General features: G+C 47.2%; 3 protein-coding genes across 5 annotated transcripts in view; 2 read left to right on the top strand and 1 right to left on the bottom strand.

Moving 5' to 3' along the window:
- Window positions 1-8,178, top strand: part of LOC103812700 (mitogen-activated protein kinase kinase kinase 3-like) — a 79,946-nt gene extending 71,768 nt beyond the window's left edge. For all 3 annotated transcript variants that reach the window (XM_018909158.3, XM_018909159.3, XM_009085777.4), the window contains exons 15-17: window positions 2,723-2,852; window positions 3,415-3,592; window positions 5,297-8,178. In XM_018909158.3, the coding sequence (XP_018764703.1) occupies window positions 2,723-2,852; window positions 3,415-3,592; window positions 5,297-5,525 (537 nt within the window). In that variant the 3' untranslated portion in view covers window positions 5,526-8,178. The remainder of the gene's footprint in view (window positions 1-2,722; window positions 2,853-3,414; window positions 3,593-5,296) is intronic.
- Window positions 8,179-9,142: 964 nt separating this feature from the next.
- Window positions 9,143-18,958, top strand: ACAA1 (acetyl-CoA acyltransferase 1). The gene is made up of 12 exons (XM_009085776.4): window positions 9,143-9,346; window positions 10,125-10,218; window positions 10,473-10,530; window positions 11,369-11,448; window positions 11,883-11,925; window positions 13,406-13,504; window positions 13,995-14,075; window positions 15,694-15,884; window positions 15,972-16,151; window positions 16,912-16,967; window positions 17,442-17,587; window positions 17,857-18,958. The coding sequence occupies exons 1-12, from the start codon at window positions 9,158-9,160 to the stop codon at window positions 17,930-17,932; spliced, it is 1,293 nt and encodes a 430-aa protein (XP_009084024.4). The 5' UTR covers window positions 9,143-9,157; the 3' UTR covers window positions 17,933-18,958.
- A 457-nt stretch (window positions 18,959-19,415) lies between these two features.
- Window positions 19,416-23,340, bottom strand: part of DLEC1 (DLEC1 cilia and flagella associated protein) — a 33,167-nt gene continuing 29,242 nt past the window's right edge. The window contains exons 37-39 of the mRNA XM_050970409.1: window positions 22,287-22,440; window positions 21,569-21,689; window positions 19,416-19,928 (exon numbers count right to left, since the gene is read on the bottom strand). Coding sequence (XP_050826366.1) covers window positions 19,820-19,928; window positions 21,569-21,689; window positions 22,287-22,440 — 384 coding nt within the window. The 3' untranslated portion in view covers window positions 19,416-19,819. The remainder of the gene's footprint in view (window positions 19,929-21,568; window positions 21,690-22,286; window positions 22,441-23,340) is intronic.

Genomic DNA, 23,340 nt, shown 5'->3' with positions numbered 1-23,340 from the left:
GTGAAGCCCCTCAACAAGCACTGGGTGAAAAGAAAAGCCTTGCAGGCAGGTTTTAGGTTTGAATCCTGGAGCAGGGTGTGTGCACAGTCTGGAATCTGAGCTTGGTGAATGTGGGACATGATCCAGATCCTGCTCCAAACACTGTGGCCTGAGCCCATCCTTAAGTATTTACTGCAACTCCCTGCAGGACAAGCTAATAGTACAACTGTCCACCCACAGCTGTCACCAATTATTTGTGGCTTTCAGCACGTGTGTATTAAAACCAGTGGTATTCACTTAGAGTCTTCTGTTGAGGACAGAGCTTTTTGTGGGCAGCATTATCCTCTTGTGCAGGAGTGGCTTCATTTGTGGCTTTGCTGATATAGGATGAAATAGCCATGGGGGGAAAGATCAGAATGCTTTGAGGGAGTTTAGGCAGGGGCTGGAGAATGTGCATGGGTGACTTGAGCATCTCTTTGTGTTTGGGAGCTTGTGAATTATATCAGCCATTAGACTGATGGTGTAAAACAGCTTAATGCTATTTACATTGCTGGAGGATGTGTTCTCCCAAGTCCCTTCTATCCAGCTGGATTTGTTCCCCAGAGTGTGGGAGAATAAACCCTTGTTTATACAGAGATTTGTAAGGTCAGAAGGGACAATTAAGTCATTTGGTTGCAAATAATTTTAGTAGTTAAGTAAATGTGCTGGAGGCTCTCTGAATGCATCTTGCATGTGCATGATCAGTTGGACTTCCATGCCTCTGAGTCTCTTCCAAGCCCTGTCCTCCCTCTATCCCTCTGGGCATCTTGCCTTCAGGCCCTTCCACAAGGCATGGACCCAGTGGAGTAAATCCCAGGAATTCCAGCAGTCCCCTTGCTGATGTTTATTAGCAGCCAGGAAACCAGCATTCGATGCTGGGGCAGTGTCCAGCAGGGCTGGAAATTCAGTGTTTTTTTTTTTTAAATGATAAAGCTGAGCTCTGACCAAATACAGATTGACTTTGCTGCTGCAACAACAGCTCATTTGACAAAAGCAGCTTGGGGCTCTGGTTTCCAAGGCCAGTGGAAGTGAGGGAGTTCCCAAACCTTGCAGGACAGCAGCTCTGCAAAGCTGGGTCTGGCCAAGCTTTCAGTTTAAGACAGCTTGGCAAAATGTTCACAGGGCCAAGTTAGGGTGCCATTCTGAGGCTGCCATTCTTTTGCTGGCCCTCAGTTAATAGCTGACTCTGTAGTTTCTGTCCTGCCCATAAACTGTTTTTTAAATTATGCTTGGAAAACAGAGTGGTCCATTTGATCACAGGCCTCAAAGAACCAGTTTCCCCTTCTTGTTTGATATCCCCTCATCATGATGAGGGAGGGCAGGATAAGAAATCTATTTTGGTTGTGGTGAGGGAACGTAACCTGCATACAGGTTATATTGAGGGGGTCCTTTAAAGCATCTCAGGTTGCTTCAGCAGTGCTGAGAAAGGAAAAGGAGAGGCCCATCCACAGGATCACCACCAGCCTCAAAAGAAGCCAAAACAGTAGCTGGGCAGAGCAGCAGCAGAGATGGGTGGATGTGGAAAAGCTAATAAAGTTTGATGGGCTGGCTTGGAGCAGAGCAGCCACTGTTCCCAGAACAGGACTGGCAGTCTTGGATCAACCCCAGAGCTGCAGGACAGGCAGAAACAGGGTGTTTCCCCTCCCATTTCCCAGCTAACCTGAATTCTGGAGGTAGAGCTGAGTGTGAACCCCAAATCTGCCTCTGGTTCATACCTGCTAAAACCCAGCTCTGGCACAGTGAGACACATCCATTTCCAAGTGGCCCAGAAATACAGCTAAAACCAAGGTGATCAATGTGCTGTAGATGATAAATGTCTGCACCCCTGCTCCCTTTCCTCTTTGATCAATACCATCAAACCAGTTTGAGCCTGCATGCCTGGGTCAGAAATTCAAGGACTTGTAAATTATCTACTCTGAGTGGTCTTGGTGCAGTCGCTTTTGGGGCTGGTTGTCCCTCATGGCTGTGGGTGTTCCTTGCTGTGCAAAGTTTTGGGAGGAGGCTTTCAAAGACTGACTCATTATCTTGACCCTAAAGAACTGGCTCTCTACAACTCCCTGCAAGGAGATTGTAGACAGGTGGGAGTAGATCTTTTCTCGCCGGTAACAAGTGATAGGAGAAGAGGACATGGCCTCAAATTGCACCAGAAGAGATTTAGATTGGGTGCTAGGAACAATTTCTTCACTGAAAGGGTTGTCAAGCATCAGAACAGGCTGCCCAGGGAAGTGGTGGAATCACCCTCGTTGAAAATGATCAAAAAACTTCATGGTATAGTGGTGGACCTGGCAGTGCTGGGTTAATGATTGGAATGGATGGTCTCAGAGGTCTTTTCTAGCCTTGAAGAGTCTATCAATCTAATTAATCGAGTTGATCTTCTCATCTGAGTTGTAATTCCTCGTCAGTTTGGTCCTTCTCAGTGAAGCTGTCAGTGACCCCCCTGCAGCCACTAGAGGGGGAAAAAGGTCTGTGCTGTTGGCAGGAGGAAGCTGTGCCAGGCACCAGCTTGTGTCACTTTCATCTCCCCAGAGATCTGGGACGAGGGGACCAGTCTTTGCTCTCAGTGGGTTTCTGCCGTTTCTACAAATAGGGTTTGGGGGTTTTTTTTGAGCTGGAAGACAGAGTGGTCAGGGAGGTTTAAGAAGTTGCTGTGATGTGATGGTTTCTCTGGTCCTTACAGTTGGTGTGTGTTGTTTCTTTACAACAGGGCTCAATAAAGGACCAGCTAAAAGCTTACGGTGCTCTGACCGAGAATGTCACACGGAAGTACACCAGGCAGATCCTGCAGGGGGTCTTCTACCTACACAGCAATATGATTGTCCACAGGGATATTAAAGGTGAGTGCATAATAGAGAGGTTTCTTGCTTGCTTGGGTTTGTTCAGCCCAGCCTCCCTCTGCCCCAGTGCAAATCCTTGTCCACAGCATAGTGCTGGATTCTGCTCTTTGAAGTATTTTTGCCCCTGTCCTTCACCAGATTGAACCGTGAAAATCTTGAGCAAGCAGCTGAAACCAAAATCTTGGGCTGTTTTCTCTCTCAAGGGATTACTGTTAACTGCCCTTACTTGTATGAAAATCTGGTGTAACATAGCCAAGAACTGAGAGGCTCTGCCATTTGGAGAGGTCTGATGGTGCTTTCTGCTGTCTGCGGGTGGGCAGGATAATCTGTTGGCCCCCATGCACTGCTCACTTTTGTGAAACCTGCTGAATGAGGGGATGCTGGTGGGAGTCAAACCTCTTGGAGAGCAGCTGCCTTAGGAGAGAAGGATTTGAAATGATGCTGAGCCCCACTACAGCCCTTTGGCTGACTCTTTGCCTGTGCCCTTCCTGCTCTCCTCACTGTAGCCATTTCAGGTTCCTGCTTCATTTCTTGGGGGTCTTGTCTTTGCTTCTCACCCCAGGTGCCAATATTCTGAGAGATTCTGCTGGAAATGTGAAACTTGGAGATTTTGGGGCCAGCAAACGTATCCAGACCATCTGCATGTCTGGGACTGGAATTAAATCTGTCACAGGAACACCATACTGGATGAGCCCAGAGGTTATCAGTGGAGAGGGCTATGGAAGAAAAGCTGATGTGTGGTAAGGAACACAGTAAAACCCCACCATTGCTACTTAAATCCAACAGTCCTTTTGGGAAGCTGTAATGGGAACAACAGGTATAGCTAGTCATTTGAAGCAGTGCAAAGGATGAAAAATAGGAGATACATGTTAGGATCAACTGTGCAGATATCCAGAGGAAACCTGTTGTAGCTAAGTTCCCAAAAGAGGAGCACTCAGAATCACAAGTTGCTTTTGGAAACTCTTGTCTTGTTTGAGTCTTACATCCAGCTCATCCCCATAACTGGTTTTTAATTCTGCAAAGCAGGTTGATAACAAAGCTTACTTAAAGACCTGTTGAGTTTTGGTGGCCCTGTTTTTGGGTTCACTAAGCTCAGAGGATCAAGGGATCTTCATGGTCTTCCCAAATCTGCTGCCGGATGTTTGCATGTGGCTCAGGCACAAAGACCTCAAAAATTATTAGCTGCTTGTGAATGTTGTGATCTGTGGAGGATGACAGATGGAACCTGGAGGAGCTGGGATAACACTACTAATCTTCCCAGTATAAAAAGAGGAAGCAATGTCTTCCCATTGTGCTTTCTGTTGGGTGCCCAAGCAGAGAGGGTCAACAAAAAATAATCCTTCCAAGAGAGCCCTAACTGGGTGGGAAAGCCTAAAAAGTCCTTAGCAGGTGTCCATGTACCCTGCACCACCTGCACTGGCTGATGGGAGGCAAATGTTTAATTTTTAAATATTTTAGGAGCAATAGGATAGGTTTAATTTTTTTAGGATCATTCTTGAATAGAGGTGGCAGAGTATCTCTGCTGAGACCAGGATTCTTGAGCAAACCGAGGGAAACCTCTCGGGCTCTTTGCTGCTCATCCCACCTGTCCCTTCTCAGGCACACCTCAGAGATTAACTTGGATATAGGCAAACATGTTTCATTCTGGCTCAGCTTCCCTGGGAACTACATGTTATTGCTGAAACTCTGCTGTCTGAAGCTGTGCATGGTTTCCCTCCAGGGGATGCTCCAGTGAGCTTTTTATGAGACTTAGTATCTGCCAGTTAACTTAGTATCTCCCTGAGCTTTTATGAAACTTAGTACTTGCCAGTTAAAATGGGCAGAAAAGCCACTGGCTTTAGGGCAAGGCTCATGCATCCACTCAAAGTTGAGTGCCAAGGACCTGTGTGACCAGGGAGATTCAGGGGACCAGACATTCCAGGGCTATGTGCCCATCTCCTGCAGGTTTGCTCCCTTTAGGCAGGTGCAGTCCCAGAGCTGGTTAGATTTTAGCTGCAGTGTGGTGGAGTTTGTGGGTCCCCAGGATGAGGGAAGAGATGAGAATCTTGACTCTATGTTTCAGAAGGCTGATTTATTAATTTGTGATATATATTATATTAAAAGAAAATGATACACTAAAACTATACTAAAAGAATGGAAGAAATGATTTAATGAGAAGGCTAGCAAAGAATGAATAATAAAATCTTGTGACTGACCAGAGAGTCTGACACAGTTGGACCTCTGGTTATCAAATGATTGATTGGTCATCAAGTAGAAACAACATGAGACCAATCAAATATGCACCTGCCACATTCCACAGCAGATAATTATTGTTTAAATTTTGTTTCTGAGGCCTCTCAGCTTCTCAGGAGAAAAATTGTAGCAAAGGTATTTTTCAGAAAATATGTCAGTGACCCTGCAGTGCCACTGCCCGGTCCCTCATGCTATGCTCGGCCTTGTTGCAGGAGCGTGGCCTGCACCGTGGTGGAGATGCTAACAGAGAAGCCGCCCTGGGCAGAGTTCGAGGCCATGGCGGCAATTTTTAAAATCGCCACGCAGCCCACCAACCCCCAGCTCCCCGACGGCGTCTCCAGCTCCTGCCGCAACTTCCTCAAGCAGATCTTCGTGGAGGAGAAGCGGAGGCCGACGGCCGAGGACTTGCTGAGGCACCCTTTTGTCAACTGCGGGCTCTGAGCGCTGCCAGCGGGGACGGGGAGCGCCGTGGGGGGGTCGGGCCTCACCCGGGGCTGTCCTGACCGTCCCTCCTCGCTCGCTGCTGCCTCGGCCCCGCCGCCTTGTTGGATTTTCAAGCTGCGCTCGGGACTGTGGGGAATTCAGAGCGAGGGGTTTCCCGGCCTTGTGCGGGTGCCGGACCACGTAACCTTCCTGCTGCCAGCGGTACCGGGGTCGTCCCCCCTCGCCAAGTAACTGCTCTCTTGGGGAAAGTGTGGCAAGCGGGGAATGTCCCCTCAGCGAGCGGGGAATGTCCCCTCAGCGAGCGGGGAATGCCCCCCCTCAGCGAGCGGGGAATGCCCCCCTCAGCGAGCGGGGAATGCCCCCCTCAGCGAGCGGGGAATGTCCCCTCAGCACGGCAGCAGTGCTGGCGGCATCCCCAGGAGCGGCGGGGGACTCGGATGCTCAGTGGCCATCAGCACCTTTCGCAGAGGAACAGACAGGGCCTTCAGCCAAGCCGGAGGAGATGATCCTCAGACCACAGAGTCGGGGGGACCCGGGCGTCCCCATTGACAAGGGGACCGACCCCGCTGGAGCGGCCGGCGGGGCGGCGTTTCACACTGTCCTGTGCCTTACGCGGTTACAATCAAGGAGTGATGCTCGGCTCGGATCTGGTGTGAGGATGCAGCAGCCGTGTTGACTTTGCCTTGGCGTGTGTGTGTGTGTGTGAGTCTGGGAACCAGGGGGTCTTCTCGGGGTGCAGGAGGTCTCTGCCGGGTACGCCCGCGGACGGATGCCCGGGACCCCTGCCATGGGCTGAGGGATGGGTAAATGACGGTGGTGGTGTTTAAATGCTGTGGTGGGCAGGGCTGAGCAGCAGCCAGATTGTGCTGGGAGCCATCAGGTGGGAGCTGAAGGGGATCTCAGCAAGGACAGCTCTGCCCATAGCCACAGTTTGCTGAGCCGTGCCCGTGCTGCTGCGCTGGGGCTGGAGGGATGCCATCGTGTTCTGGAAGGGGAGCTGCAGGGAGAGCCCAGTGGATCTGTGTAAAACCCAAGAGAGTGCCAAAAATTAGGCAGAGAGGGCTGATGCCTGTCAATCTGGGTGCGTCCTCCTCTAGGCTCTGTGCCTTGTGGACCATCCCCAGGTACAGGGAAGGGGAGCATCACTTCCATGGCAGTGCTCAAGAGAGCAGCTGCAGGACAATGGAGCCCCAGACTGGGAAAGTGGAGCTGCAGCAGTGGACGGCAGCTGGAAGCAGATTCCTTCCCTCAGTAGGTTTGAAGGTGTATGAGAAAATAGGCCAGTCAAAAGCAGAGCTGAGCTACAGCCTCTGACCAGCACTGCCCTGCTGGAAAACCTGGGCAGGAAGCATGCACAGAGTCTCTGGAAGCTAGTTAATTAATTAATTAATCAGATCTTGGGGGGGGGTTGGGATAAATAAATTGCACCATCCCACCTCCCCCTTCTCTGCTGCTTTAGCTGTTTCCACCGACTCAGCAAAGGGTCCAAAAAGAAGCTACCAGGAGGCTCCATCCTCAGGCCAGTGTGTCAGACACAGGTTTATTTTAATGCTGGTTTTCAGTGAAAATGAAAAGTGTTGCTTAGACTTAAGAGGAAAGTGACAAATTGGTTATTTGTGTGAACACATCCTTGAATTTCATGTGGAAGAGATCAAGACTTTGCACTGCTGGTGTGTTGGTGGGAGCATGTCCATGTCCTCAGCTCTGAACAGAAAAGCAAGATTTGGAAGGCTGCCAAGTGTTGCTCTGGATGTCCCTTTTCTGGATACATTCAGGGTCAGAGCTGGAGATGGCTTGGAGCAACCTGGCCTAGTGAAAAAGTGTCCCTGCCCCATGGCAAGGGGTTGGAATGAGATGAGCTCTGAGGTCCCTTCCAACCCAGACCATTCAAAGATTTCATGATTTTAAGAATTATTTCAGTTTTTAAAAAATAAGCACTGAGTATTAGGGCAAATTAAAAGAAATACCTAAAAGAATTCTCTATAAACCTGTCTGAAAGCTATCAAGGCCATTTATTCCAGGCCAGGTTCCAGGGAATCTGGGGGACAATGCTGGAGCAGCAGAGGCGCTTGTGTCAGTCAGCCATGGGGGTGATGGGAAGCTCCCCATGGGGAGGGGAAAAGTCTCCTTTTGCTGAGGGGAATAAAGAATTTTATTCTGTGAATAGGACCAAGTCCATCAGTCTGGTCAGTAATATGGGATGGATGGAAACAAACACAAGGGAAAAACAAAAATCAGCGTTGTCTGGGAATGGGTTTGGCGGAAGAGGGTAACAAAGTGTGTGTTCACCAAAGCTAAAAAAAAAAAAATCAAACCAATTTTTAAGTTGTTTTCTCTTCTTTCATTGAATCTGTTTGGTTTGGGTTTTCTCAGCTGTTCAGTGGTGGGAGGGTCTTTCCCTTCTTCCCAAAGATTTGAGAGCCAAAGGGGGCTCCTGGCTGCCCCAGAATGCTCCCAGGGCCTTCAAACCACCTAAATCCTCCCATGGATGGATGTGGCTCGTGTGAGTGTGTGTGTGTGTGAGTGTGAGTGTGAGTGTGAGACACTCCTCAGGTGCCTTTGCCTTTCTGGTTTATAAAACCCTTGCAGTGTTCTGATGTACAGAATGGAACTAGGAAAACAAATGGAATTATTCTACCATGTAAAGTCACTTTCTGTTTGGTTTGTTTTTATTTTATTTTGCACGTAGTGGGCCCTGCGATGTTCCCTGTGCACTGCTCCGTGTCCGTGGAGAAATGAATTCCTTTTGGGGGGTGAGCTGGGGCAGGACATGGGAACAGGCTGGCAGGAGAGTGGTGGCATCACCATCCATCCCTGGAAGTGTGCATGTGGCATTTGGGGATGTGGTTTGGTGAATAACATGGTTGGGTTTGATGATCTTTGAGGTCTTTTCTAACCTTAATGAGTCCATGGGCCTGCATTCCTACCACCTGTCCCCTGCTCACAGGTACAGCCCCTTCCCAACAGGGCAGCTCCAGCATGGGTGGTGGCACAGGGGGCATTGGTGTGACCATCCCGGGGGCAGTGACAAAGATTGGATGGTTCCTGGGTTTTTCTGGGACAGGTAGATGTGTGCAGCTCTCTGAGCTGATGGTTCTGCATGTCCCTTTGTCCTGATGTTCCACCTTGGACTCCCAATGCACAGGATTTTGTGTTTCTGAACCTAATTTTCATTTGTTTTCATTTATTTATTTTCATTTAAAAATTTTGGGTATTTTCCTTTATTTCTATTTCATCTTTATTTTCCCACTCCTACCCTCATTACCCCATTATCTCTGCCCTATTCCCTATTCCTTTTCCCCATTCTTCCGTTTTCACCCTTGTTTTCTTCTTTTTTCCTTTCCTTTTTTTGGTCCTTTTTTTGTCCTTTTTTTTCCACCTTTTTTCCCCCTCCTGTTTTTATTGTTTCTCTTTTTTCCCTTTACCCCTCCTTTTTTCCTTTCTTTCCCCCTTTTTATTTTTTATTCTCTTGGTCTGCTGGCTTCGCGGACGGAGCGCGGTTTGGCCCGGGGGCGGTGCCATGCAAATGAGATGGGCGGGGAATGCAAATGTACGGATCTTCTCACCCTCATCTATATGCAAATGAGGGGGCGGGCTCATGCAAAGGAGCGAGGCGCTCTCGTGACAAGATGGCGGCGGCGGCGCGGCGGGCGCAGCTGGTGCTGGGACACTTGGCCGGGGCCGCGCCGGGCCCGGGGGCCGCCCCCAGGGCCGTGCCGTGCTCCGGGGGCCCCCCGCGGGCCAGCAGCCCCGACGATGTGGTGGTGGTGCACGGCCGCAGGACCGCCATCGCCCGCGCCCGCCGAGGCGGCTTCAAGGTACGGCCCGGGGGATCCTGCCCGCCGGGAAAGGGGTACCCCCTTCTTTGCCTCCCCTCTTGCACGCCTGCGTGCTGGGCTCCTGCTTGACCCCCAGACACCGCTGCTCTGCTCTGGAAGAGTCTAAATCCCAGCGCTGTATGATGGTTTTAATGCTGGGGGTGGCAGCGCCAGTGTCATCCCCCGAAGGAGTCGGGCGTTGTGTCCCCAGCTCCCCTGGCAGCCCGGGCAGCGATCACAGTCCGCTGTCACCTGCCCTGCCCCACGGAGCACCCTCGGTGTCCCTCACCTGCACAGCTTGGCACGGACCTGCCACCCTTCTGGAACCTGCTTCTCCCTTGGTGGTATCCTCAGAGTCCTGGGAAAGAGCACGGTGCCAGGATGACCGCAAAGGGTGCTGCTTGTTCCTTGTCACCCTTCCAAACACGTCTCCTCATGCTGGCCGTGCTTCTTTCACAAAACAGATGGGGCTCCATTCGCTGGGTCTTGTCACATAAATCTCTGTAGCTGTGTGGTTTTGAAGGTCCTGCAGAGCGTGTTCCTATAAATCCAAGGAAGGTGAGAAAGAAGCTTGTGTGTTACAGTGCCTGAAGGAAACCTGGGGTGTAAACATGTAAATAATTCTGCTGTGGTAGGGAAACAACGACCACAGTGAGCTGAGGAGTGGAGTAAAGCTGCCTTAGCACCACTGGCCACCCCTCTGAAGTGGTCTGAGGCTGAACTGGTGACAGGGCACTTACTGGTGTTCACTGGTGGTGCTGATGCCCTGTGCTTTTAGGACACAACACCTGATGAGCTGCTTGCTGCTGTGATGACAGCTGTTCTTCAGGATGTCAACCTCCGTCCTGAGGTGCTGGGAGACATCTGTGTGGGTGAGTGACAGCCTCTACCTGGTGAAACTCCTGGTCTGGACAGCTCTTTGGGACAGGTTCCCCATGTGGGATACCCACAAGTCTTATGGGGCTGGAAGGGATTAGTGTGTAGCATTAGGTTTTCATGCCTGTCCTGTTGGTGGTGGGGCTCTGACCTGGTGCTGGGCAATACCGAGCTGTGGTGATGGGAACATCCCTTCAGTGCCTGTGAGGGTAGTGCAGCCAATTGACTGGAATTGTGTCTTTGCACTCAGGGAATGTGCTGCAGCCCGGAGCTGGTGCCTTGATTGCAAGAGTTGCACAGTTTCTAAGGTAAGCTCTCAGCCAGATTGAGGTTCTTGCTCTCCTCCATGGGCCATGGAGCAGCACAGGGTCAGAGATTGCAGTGAGGCTTACGCTCTCCCAGGAATTACAGCAATCACCTTTTGCCTAGAAACTGGACTTTGATTGAGCACTCTGAGAGCGCTGATGGCAAAGAGACAGGGAGGCAGGCGAAGCTGTTTGATCTGTTTGTGCTGCCTGTGTTGAGCTTCTGGGAGGGACATGATGTTCTGTGGGCTGCCAGCTGCACTCTGAGGCTGCACCTCTGTCTGCTGAGCCCATCCCAAAACCATGGATGGGCTCAGATCTTTCTGTCATTGCTCAGTGCTGGTCAGTGGCTTGTCCTGAGCTGGATCCTCGATTCCAGATATTTTTGCTGGATCCTAGATTCCAAATATTTCAGTCAGTTTCTGTTGCCATTGTTTGCTGCTGTCAATAACTGCACAACTACCACTTTAAAAAGGTGCAGGCACAGCCTGCCATAATTATGAATATTATGAATATTACAGAACTTTTCAGGGTTTCTGACTTGGTACAGAGCTCAGGATCTCCAGGGCAGGGCCTTGCTTACAGAGCACCTTTTGAAGACAGACCCATGGGGAAACACTAAGTGGCACTTAGAGCCACTTGCAAATGAAGTGAAGAAATTATCTTTGAACTTTGCTTTCCCTTGGTGCAGGACCAAATAGATCAAGAAATGGATAAAGGGATCTGCCTTGAACTTTGGGGTTAAAGTTTAATCAGGTGGATTAATGCACTCTTTAGAGCTTTGGGTTGTTGTTGTTGCTTTTTATCACTGAGGCTTTGCCAACACTGTCTTGTTTTCCAGTGGCATTCCAGAGACAGTGCCGTGCTCCAGTGTGAACCGGCAGTGCTCCTCCGGGCTGCAGGCCATTATCAACATAGCTGGTAGGTGTTGTGGGCACTGGCATCAGAGTTGATACCTGTCCCACCCCAAGAGCTCAGTCCTCCTGTCCTCCAGTCTCTCTGAGCAGTAAAACAGTGATAATGTCTTGTGCTGTAGGGAGTTTGCAGTGTTAGCTAAATACTTTTGTATCCTTGAGTGGCCGAGTTTATCCCTAGAGAAGTGATTTGGTTTTCTGGGGATAAGTTCCACCATCACCTCCATATCAGGCAGCTTCCAGAGGGGTCCTTCCAGCCCTCTCTGGCCACATGTTGGCCCTCAGCCCCATCAGCTCCTTGGCCTGGCTCTCTGGCAGGCAGGAGGGTGAGGAAGTGCCCATTTGGCTGTTCTGGGTGCTCAGGTGTTTGGAAACTGCAGCTGGGCTGGAAATGTTTTTGCGCCTGCTGACAGTAAGAACATTTATGCCCTGCTGTTACAGGTGGCATCCGAAATGGATCGTATGACATTGGCTTGGCCTGTGGGTAAGGAAGTATTTTCATAGTGCTTGCTTAAGCTTCCTGAAGGTGACAATCTGTCCCTGTGCAATAGCCTGCCAAAAAATTAGCTTTTTAGCTAATCTCCAATTAACTGGGCTCTTGAAAGACCAGCAGCTCTCTTGGATCAAGAAATTATCCTATGTGTGCTAATGAGTGTTCTGCAGACTTACAGGATCTGTTCTGTGCTGGACAGACAAGCTGTTCTGTGCTTCAGTCCTAACATCACAAGCAGTGTTTATTTTTTGGAGGATTATGTAAACATTAGGTTGGTTCTGGGGAAATACTAGTGACCACATACACATTGACTTCAGAAGAAGGAGTGAAAAAAAATTATTCAGTAATCCTGAAGCTAAAATACTGGATTTCTCCTTTTTTATAACTTGATGATTCTAATCTTTCATTAATTATTACTGCACACAGTAATAATCAACCAAGATGTGGTGCTTAAAGAGACTGAAGGCCTTTGCACCCCTGGGTGTGCCAAACACTGGGTTTTGCCATGGGAAGTTGTCTGGCCTCTGCCCTGCAGAAGACATACAATCCATAAGTTACAAATAGCTTTTGGGAGCTGGGTTTATTCCAAGTCTTACTCTTCCACAGAGTGGAGAAACCCTGGATTCAAGTACAAAAGACAGTAGCTGGGGTTTCACTTATTTAAAACCCAGTCCTATGCCTTCCTTCAGGAGCAGATGCAGCTGAAGTCAATGATGGAGTGTCCCATCTTAGAGCTAGTTTAAATTCCTGATAGCACTTAGTACAAGCTGCCTTGCTTTCTGCTTGCCTTTCATTTTCTAGGAGTAGTTTCTTTGTTATTTATTCTTCATGAAGGTATTTGTGTGGTGCAGAGTAGAATTCAAACCCTCTTCCCATTGTAGGCTTCACAATCTAGACTGACCTTATAAAAGGTCATGAGGCTTAACTGATGGCTTTGTATTTCTGCAATCAATTTGAGTATTTTCAATGTGTTAATTCATCTGTAGGTCAAAGATTGCACCCTGTGGGATCCATGTCTGAAATTCTTTCTATTGCAAAACACAAATGGTGCAACTCACTGAAATCTCTTTGCCATAGTTTGCTCAATACTTCTTTTTCTACTGCCAACCTGTTCTTAAGATCTGAATGGTATTTTTATGTCTGTTGGCAATCTCACTGAATACTCCAGCCCTTGAACATCATTATGTTTGAGGACAAATGTGCCAGAATCATAGCAATTCCTTCCTAGCTGTGGAGACACAAGAAATTAACTGCTGACATTGGTATCCTGTTCTAATGAAGCAAGAACCAATTGAATCTCACAATCTGTTTTCATTTCATAATAATTCTGAAATTGATGATTAAAGAGCTTCTGCCCCAGCCAGTTCCTAATTAGCAGCTGTGTTTCTGTGGGATAATGGGAAAGCATGTTGTCAGGATACTGAGTTTTTATCAGTCTTAATGGAACAATTCAATTTTTTCTTGTGTTTAGTGTGGAAACAATGTCCCTCAGAAGTGCAAATAACCCTGGTGATATCAGTTCCAACATGATGGATAACCCCAAAGCTCGAGATTGCCTTATTCCTATGGGGTAAGTGTTTCCCCTTCCCTCAGTTTAAGGGTTTTATAGATGCTCTGTGTCCTCAGTGTCAGACCTAGATACAAATCAACCTGAATGTGGTGAGCTTGGAGCTGTGTGTGTTGGCATCCTTGGCTGTGGTGGTAGGTTAATGATGTGAAATGGGGGGAAATCAACAACTCCAATCAAAGATTTTCTTGTCTTAAGTTCATTGGCTTGTGGATCAGGGAGAACAGATTTGAACCTTGTTCTGGTCCTAGACTGGATTCAGGATTAGCTTCTGACAGCAGTTCTAAGCTGAGAAGGCAGCAGCTGGCTTTCAATGTGGCCATTCCTTCTTTTACAAGTCTGAGTGTCAGTTTGTGTGACTCCAAGGACAATCTTGTGCTTAATCATATTTTCAAACTAAAGCCATTGCTTATACTTCGTGTGATCTTAGTAGAATCCAGTGCAGCTCCATGAGATGTGTCCTTGGATTAACTCTGTGATGTTTTTTCCCCAGAATAACCTCAGAAAATGTGGCAGAGAAGTTTGGAGTTTCCCGGAAGAAGCAAGATGCCTTTGCCTTGGCTTCCCAACAAAAGTAAATGCTGGTTTTGTTAGTCTTTTGGGGTTTTTTAACCTTTTAGTTAAGAAATAAGAACAACTAGAAAACACACTGCTACTTCTTGGTGAAGTGCAGCCATTGTGTTGCCTTTCAGTCCTTAATAGTGAGCAAAGAAGCCTGAGGGGTTCCAACTGAAATGCAGTGCCTGTGCAGGGTTGTGGGTGATGGGGGAACTGGAGTCCAGAGCTGTACTGGGATTTGGGACTGATCTCACACAAGTATCACTGGGCACACAGACCCTGAACAGTGAGTGCCCTGCTTGTTCCAGCATCCAAAGGTCCCTGCCCATGGCAGTGGGGGTGGAACTGGATGATCTTTAAGGTCCCTTTCAACCCAAACCATTCTGTGTTTCTGTGACAGAACCTCAGGGAGGTTTCTGGAGCGAGTGCCTGGTGAGGTATTTTCATAGTGGCTTTGGCTCAGAATCACTGGAACCTGAACGTGGGAGCAGCAGCAGGAGGAGCCTTTCCCATGAGGGAGTATTTGAGTGTGGCTGTTAGTAGAGAATTGCTGAGCTTGTGAGAAGAGTGGCTTGTCCTCAGTGCGGGTGTTTGGCTGTGAGTGAGTCCAGCCCTACATCTGATAACTTTCCTCTGGGTTAAATCACTGCCAAAGTCAGCTGACCCCAGAATCCATGGGGCTGTGCTGCCAGAGAGTGGCAGGTGATAGGGTAAAGTTCCTGCCATCAAAGAGTTAAACTTGCTTTCAGAGCTCTTTTTAAGCATCAGCCTGGTCCAATTATTTATCTAACACAGGAAGCCACTGCAGAGGGTAGTTAACCTTTAAATTCCGGCCCTGCTGCTCAGGGAACTTGGCATGCCAGCCCTTCTCACTGCCATGGAACTGATAACCAAAAGGGTATGAGAATGTGATCTTCATGCTCACATGAGGCAAGGGGTGACTTTCTGGCCTTGGTCTCAGGATATCTGTGGAGTTACTGACCTGTCCTTCAGCACTTTGCTCCTATTGTCACTTACTTGGGAGCATTGAATATTTTCATTTTTATGGGTAAAAGTGCAAACTGATGAAGGGATAAAACAAGCTTTTAGTCTCCAATTTATATTCTCTGAAGTATTTACCTCTGGAAGGTAAATCTAAATAAGCTCTGCTTTGAAGGCTTTTAAAATATCTTGCTGGTAGGAAAGATTAAATCTACATGGCTTGAGCTAATTCTGGTTTAGTTAACTGTATTCTGCCTGGTCATCACAGTTGTTGACTGCTGCTAGTTCAGGGTTCATTTATTCTCTTACAGTTGTGATGTGGCTGTATCCCTGGAAAAAAAGAAAACTTGATGTTGGGGGCTGGTGGTGGTCAGTGAGGCACAGAGGTGTTGATGGGAACAGAATGGGGATATTGCTCTGAAATGAGTGATCCTGTAACCCAGATCTGGGGACAATGCCCATGATGTTGATGGAGAGATAAAAAGTTTGTCTTTCCATGAATGGAAGTAAGAATTTGCCTGTTGTCTTGACCACAGCAATGATGTACCAAATCCCACCTTAGTTCATTCTTTGTCTAACTGCTTTCCTTCACTTTAGTTCTCCTGCACTTCACCTCCAAAATATTTTAACCTTTTATACTCTTGTTTTACCAGAGCAGCAAAAGCTCAGCAGATGGGACTGTTTAAAACAGAGATTGTTCCAGTCAAGACCACTGTTGCAGATAATGAGGGCAACAAAAAAACAATCACTGTGCACCAAGATGAAGGGATCAGGCCCTCCACAACACTGGAAGGCTTGGCAAAGCTGAAACCTGCCTTCAAAGAGGATGGAAGCACTACAGCAGGTCAGCTCAGCTGTTAGGTTTGTGCTGTTCCTCTGGTTTACCTCCTTTACTGGAACAAAAAGCATGTTAACAGGTCTCTTCCAACAGGGAATGCCAGCCAGGTCAGCGATGGAGCAGCTGCTGTTCTCCTGGCAAAACGCTCCAAGGCAGCACAGCTGGGACTGCCAGTGCTGGGGGTGCTGAGGTCCTTTGCTGTGGTGGGGGTGCCACCCGATGTGATGGGCATAGGGCCAGCCTATGCCATCCCTGTTGCTGTGGAAAAGGCAGGTGAGAATCGTCCGGCATTCAGGCAAAGCAGATCAGACTCCTTGGGCTGAGATTTAAGGTTATATTATTCAAGCTTGTGCAGCTGTTGGCCCCAGGAACAGTGAAGTTAAATCTGAAACTCTAAAATAGGTCCTGCCTCAGATTCTTGCAATGCTTTTCCCTTGTACTGGTGTGTAAATTGTCATTCACTCACCTTTGAGAAGCCCAGGAGTAAATCCCTGCACAGATTCAACAAGAGTAGACATGTGGCAAGTGATTCAGTGTTCACCTAGTGCTGTTTTCCCTTCTTTATTATGGCCAGTGTGTAGGGGGTGGTTGTGTGTTTGGTTTTTGATGTTTTTTTCTCTTTACAGTTTTGTCATTTGTTTTTTACCATACTCATTGAGTTAAACAGCTTTTGTAGCTGATGAGCTGATTTTGCCTGGCCTGGCTACAGTCCCATGCCCACCTGTAGCTTTTATCTTCCACTCTCCAAACACCCTTCAATCCTTTAATCCCTCTGCAGAGAAACCACGCTTAGTCTGAGGAAACTTGGCAGACTCAGTGGCACAATGCCATGAACTGGGATTTTTGCAGTCTTTAGACACTGCTGCACATAAACTTGTTCAAGTGTAGATACCCCACATGGAGCTGAGGTTCCTCTTTCTTAGATGGAGTAGAACTGGAATTCATAGAGGGAGGCTGTCAGACAATTACTCTCTTTGATATAGTCATGAGGCAAAAATATCTCCTTTTAACTTCTGACTTTTCTGGCTCATAGGTCTGACTCTGAATGACATTGATATATATGAAATTAATGAAGCCTTTGCAAGCCAGGTGAGTGAGCATCATGTTTGTGTTGCTGCATTGCTTGGCAACTGAGTGTATTTCAGCTCAGTCTCCAGGTGAAGATTTTTAACTTGTTCCACATATTACATCTTCAGCCAAATGTTAATAACATGTGCAGACTATTTTCCTTTAAACAAAAATGACCAGGGCATTGCTTATACAACTTAATATTAGGAAAAAAAAAAGTCCAGTAAGTAAGAATTGGCTATTGTGCTCTCATACCAACTTGCAACATCTGTTTCACCAGGGCTGTGATTTATTGTCAGGTTGTCTGAATGTGTGTGGGCTCAGTTTGAGATGAAGTGAACAGTTTTAGCTCACTTCTCTGCCGTGGATCAGTTCCACTCCTTCGCCCTGAGAACAATGGTCTAGCTGGGGTCAGGCCTCTGACCTGCAGGAGGAGAGCTGAGAACTAAGGAAGACAAGAGCATCTCCATGAAATCATTCCCTGTGTCTTTGCAGGCTGTGTACTGTGTTGAGAAGCTGGGCATTCCCATGGAGAAGGTGAACCCCCTGGGAGGAGCCATAGCCCTGGGACACCCCCTGGGCTGTACCGGGGCGCGGCAGGTCGTCACTCTGCTCAATGAACTGAAGCGCAGAGGGAAGAGGTGAGTGCTGAGCATTAGCACTGGCCTCACACCTGCTGGCTGGGCAGCTCCCACAGGCTCAGGGGTTACCAGTTTGGGTTAAACTTTCTCCATCCCTTGGATGAGGTAACTGTCCTTTTGGGCTAAACTTTCTCCATCATGGATGTCTTTGAACCTGAATTCCCTGGGGCTCTCTTAGAACAGGAGAGCAGTATTTTTATTTTCCCCTGGATGATGTAAACCTGAGCTGTGTTTTTCTTTTCCTTAATTCAATGTGCTCTTTGTTTCAGAGCATATGGAGTTGTGTCCATGTGCATTGGAACTGGCATGGGTGCTGCAGCTGTGTTCGAGTACCCAGGGAAGTGAAGTGAGCTCCAGTGCTGACACAACAACACCACAGCTCCCTCTCTGCCTTCCCTAGGCTTAGCAAGTGATTGCCACTGAAATCACGTGGGTTCTGGGATTTGTTACTAGATCTACAAATTTTAGGCAGAAATTGTGAAGTAGAATTAATGGTGGCAGTTCTGCGAAGAAGGTGAAGAAATGCAAAACTGGCACATGGCTTCCTGATATAACAAATTAGCTCAGCTGAATTCAACTGCAGCCCCTGGTGTGGTGATTACGAATGAACATTTTTAATTTAATTGATCTCTTTATTCTGTGAAAATTACCAGAGGGAAGTAGTTCATGGGACAGTATTTTTGTATGACAAATTGGCAAAAAGAGTCACTCAAAATGAAGACATCAGTCCACGTGAAAAGACTTCTCCAGCATTTCCTTAAAAGTTTTCACCATTTGTAAGAAGTTTAAAAGAGCTTGTTTTGAAGCAAAGACTTGACATCCTTGCCTTTGCAACTGTGTCTGTCCTAGCCCAGTCAGAAGTTGTCTGTGTCTTAAATTGTGCCTACACTGGAGGATGGGCTGTAGCTCGTGTTGGTGGAGCTGCTCTGAAGCCTCCAGTGGGGGAAAGTGGGAGGACTGGAACATAATTTCCACAGGAAATGCCTGAATGGAAAGGTTCTCTTGAATTGCTAGAAGCTAGGAGTTGGATGTGGCCATTCCTTCTTTTACATGTCTGAGTATCAGTTTGTGTGACTCCAAGGACAATCTTGTGCTTAATCATATTTACTTACCTAACATAAAGCAAATTGCAACATTATATTTACTGCAAGCAGTACATGAACATGACAGCTCAGTCCTTCAGTGCTAATACAAACATGTTCTGTCTGTGTCTTTTATCATCCCTTATTTCTTTTGTCTGAACAGAAAGATCACTGAAACTCAGCTTGAAAAAGAAATTTACTCATTGCTGCTTTGAATTTGTAACAAACTGAAGTTCTTTGTCCTTACTTTTGTTTTTGCACTTAATAATACAATTGGGTTCTTGCAATACATTTGTTTCTTTTTATAATGATTTTTAGTTGAAGGTCATGATGAGTTAGAGCTCTCTGATATTTTCACAATCCCAGGCTGAAACCTGTCTCACCCAGCAATCACACAGACCCTTTGAGCCAAAAAATTGAATTATTTAGAGGGGATAATGAGCCATTTATAAAAGCCTTTTATTTAATGGAAGTGGAAAATTTAACAGACTCAGAAGTGGGAATTCCAGTGACCTTTAGCTAAAATAATACTAAAATAGTTTAAAGAGAAGTGAGAGTAAATGGGAACCATGTGGGGGGAAAGAATGAAAAGGAAGAAGGTTTCCTCCCTCTGTTGCTGAAGGGGATGTTCTCAAGGCCCAAGCATGATGAAACACACAGGTTGGTAATTTTCCAAGGAGACCAGGGAAAGTTCTCTCTTCCCCTTTTCATGTAAGGCACTGAGAAAAGAGCCTGGGAAATGCTGGTCTATTCACCAATTCTTGTTTTATTATGTGTCAATGTCCATTTTAATGTCAAACAAATAAATGAGGCAAAACAAAATCTACTTTAAGGTATGAATAGTCTTTAGCTAAGATTCAAGGCATGCTGGGCTCTGCAGAGGGCTTTGGCCTGACTTAACAGCTGCTTTGCAATTTAAAACCTTGTTCTGTGCCCAAAGCTAAGCTTATCACAGCAATAGAAGTACCAGTACAGAGTGTGGTTATGACTGTTTAAGGTACCACAAGAATTTCTTTCCTCATAACCTAAATTTTCATTCTGCTACAGTTCCAGTCCCCACTAAACACAGAAGTAGATGAAAACACAGGCTCAGCTGCTGGTACATCTGCATCCAACCTGTTACCTTGACATTTGTCCCACATAGTCCTGCTTAATGCACCTTCTCACTGTGCGCTCCTCTCCCTCTGAGGTGCAGCTTGCAAGGCTTCTCTTCCAGCATTCCAGAAATGGTCACAATAGCTTCATAGTCAGTGTTGCTCCTAAAATGCACAGCAAAAAGTTCAGTTACAGCTACATGCAGTCCTGTGTTTAGGGATGAGATGAAAAGGGGACAGTGGTGTCCTAAGAATGCTCCAAGTCACAAGCACAGATCACTAATGTTAGTGCCAAGTCCACAGGTCTGTGTTCCATGGGTACAATACATGGTGTTTGAAAAGGATGTTCAGCTCTGTGCCTGAAGACATTGGATTCATGTTTGAAAGAATGAGAATATCATCCTACTTGTGAAATTCTGGTTCAGGTGAATAAATGAAATGAAGCTCTGCTGAGAGCAAACACCTGCACTACCTTGATGTGAAAATTCCTCCCTGTGACAAAGTTTGAAGGGAAAAGTTTCTGTCACTCCCCTGAGACAAGGGGCAGTCAGTAGAGCCCAAATTGTAAATTAACATCAAAAAGGTTACAACAACTCTAGTTTTGCACCAAGAGGATTATTTGCCCAAGGCTAATGCCACTCAGTGCTCCTGAGACTGTTCCTGTGAAGGACTTCTGTGTGTCCAAGTGCCAGCTGTTGTAAGGGCCTGAGGCAAATGCCCGTTCTGCCACACAGTCTTTGTTTTTTCCTTCTCATAAAACAATTCCCCTGCAGAAAGACCACTGGTTTGGGGAGGTGAATTATTAAAATCACCTCACACCTTGCATATAATAATCTCCAACTGCCACATTGATCCCACACTCTGCTGTGTTGGGAATTCTTTTTATGGAGTCCCACAGATGAGCTGGTTGTTATACAGCACCATCTTTGCTTTCTGGTATTTCCAGGCATTTTCAGCCATGCTGATTAGTGCATTTGTCACACAAAAAGAAGTGCTTCAGGCATATTCATCAGAATTCCAGAAAGATTTAGGCAGTCAGGAGCCTGGGGAGGCTTCTGGACCACCATGCTCCTCTAAGTAGGGACAGTTTAGTGCACCTGCTCAAAGCTCCATCCCACTGCAGTATCAGAGGCTCCAGAGATGGAAATCACTGGATTTTGTTCCAAGGAGATAGGAGTTATGGCAATAACTCACCTAAAGTTTGCTTGAAATTTCCCTGTCAGCAGTTTTCAGAGCTCACTGAAATCACTAGGATAGACTTATTTTAACTTGCTGCCACCATGTGATAACCTCCAAAAATACTTTGTAATGAAAAATGATTTTTTTTTTTACATGAGTTATATCTCCCTAATCAGAACAAAGAAATTCAAGTCTTTCAGTCATTATAGAATCATGGAATGTTTTGGGTTGGAAAAGACAGCAAACCTCATTTTGTTTCAAGCCCCTGCCCTGGGCAGGAAAACCTTCCAGTAGAACAGGTTACTCAAAGCCTCATCGAGCCTGGCCTTAAACAATTCCAGAAATGGGGCAGCCACAGCTTCTCTGGGCAGCCTCTGCCAGGGCCTCACCACCCTCACAGTGCCAAAGTTCTTTCTCATCTAACCCTGCCCTCTGGCAGTGTGCAGCCATTCCCTCTTGTCCCATCTCTCCAGGCCTTTGTCCCAAGTCCCTCTCCAGCTCTCCTGGAGCCTCTTTAGGCACTGGAAGGGGCTCTGAGGCTCCCCAGAGCCTTCTCTTCTCCAGGCTGAACAACCCCAGCTCTCTGTGAACAGCACAATTTCAGTCACAATTACAGTTAACTGTACCTTGCAGCAAAGCTGATCTGCAGAATCTCTCTGGTAGGTGCCTCCCCTTTACGTGCCTCCAAAATGCCTTTAGCTGGGAAGACGGAAAATACTTGCATGGCCTTAGGGCTTTTCTGTTCATCTGCAGTGGAAGGGACAAATGTCAAACAAAGCCATCCAAGACCCTCTGTGTAAGTCTGTACAATAAGCAGCACTCATGGCAATGAACCTCTTTGCTGGGCAACTAACACATCATGCCTCACACTGCCACAGGATTTCTGTGCATGTGCCCAGACCCTGTTTTCATCTTCTAATCAAGGGCAGTGATCAGTGGTCTCCACGTTGAAATAAGGCCCTGATCTTTCCTCTGGAGCCCATCGGTTATTAACAGCATTAGGCTCATGCTCAAACTGAACCAACAAGGAGCTGCTGCTTCTTGTTGCCCCTCAGGACTGATTTATAAATGAGCAGAACATGTCTAAGAATTGTGAGGGCTGAGACTCAATCTTTTGGTTAGATGTGGAGTAACTCCTGAAATCAGTAGTGGTACAATAATGTCAAAAAAGGGAGGGGAAAGAAAGGAGGGGAAAAGCCCACATAAGTGAGAACAAAAGCAAACCATGTTTGCATCCAGGATCATCACATATTGCCCCTATATTGAGTGAGTGCATGCAGTCTTAATAAAAACACTGAAGAGTGAAACACTAGAAAAAGGAAATCAATTGCAAAACCAGAATACCCAGCAAAGCAGTCCAGTAGCTTCTGCAGCCACTCCTGTTATAAAGGAAGACATGTTCTGTCTTGGTCTGTGCAACAAAGCAGGTCTGGAAATCAACTCTGTCACAGGAGAGCTCCAGGACTGGAACAGTGAGGTAGGCAGTCACTGGGACCAGCTGCAAAACAGGGGAAAGGGAAAAGAGAATAAAACCCACCTCAGTTTTATAGAGCTTTAGTAATTCCTGCTCTAGCTGGATCATTAACCCCAACTACTGAATCAAGAATCATTGTTCCGTGTTCTTTCACAATAGAGTCAATTCCCATTCTACAGCCTTGAGTGAATGAAGTTGTTGCTTGTGTGTTACTTTTTTGGGACAGGTTTTCAAACCAGGCACTGTGGCCTTAATGAAGTAACACAGAGGGAACATTCTCATTTGTTTTTAGGGTTTTCTGTGGAGCTGCAGACATTACAGCATCTCCTGGTCCCTCAGGACTGTATATGGCCCGCTGTGAGTCACTCAGTTTGTGCAGATTGCCCAAGATTGTGATTCACTTGACTCTATCTTAGGTATGGTGCTCAGTCTTACACAGGTCATGCCTCAGAAATACCTGGTATGAAAAGAAGATAGAAGTGCCTGCAGTGTACTGGGTGCTGAAGGCTGGAAAGGGGGTTACAGGTTTCTGACTGGAAGAGATCAGTCTTTACATGCACGTGGGCTTTGACCACACTGCAGGAGCTCAACGGACTCAGGAGCCTTTCCAGAAGCCCTTGGTTGCTGCAGGAGGCATTGCCTGGTGACTCAGGCATGGCTTGTTCCCTGAGACAGCCCTGACTCCTGTCTCAGAGTCATCCTGAGACTGGGTGTGTGGCCCTTTGAGTGTCACCCGGGCTGCCATGCAGAGCTGGGGCACCAGCACCAGGGTGTGACCCCAGCCTGCACAGCCCACCTGGGAATCACCTGCAGTCTCAGCAGAGAGCAACACCACAGCCATTTGCTTTCCCTGGATGAGCCCATTTAATCCAGAGGTGCCTGTAATTCAAGGCTGAGTAAATCCTAATCCAAGTCAGAGATGCT

This window comes from Serinus canaria, chromosome 2 (assembly GCF_022539315.1).
Source record: "Serinus canaria isolate serCan28SL12 chromosome 2, serCan2020, whole genome shotgun sequence".
Classification (NCBI taxonomy): domain Eukaryota; kingdom Metazoa; phylum Chordata; class Aves; order Passeriformes; family Fringillidae; genus Serinus; species Serinus canaria.
The sequence above is the reverse complement of the archived record's forward strand: the minus strand, read 5'-3'. Positions and strand labels throughout refer to the sequence as shown.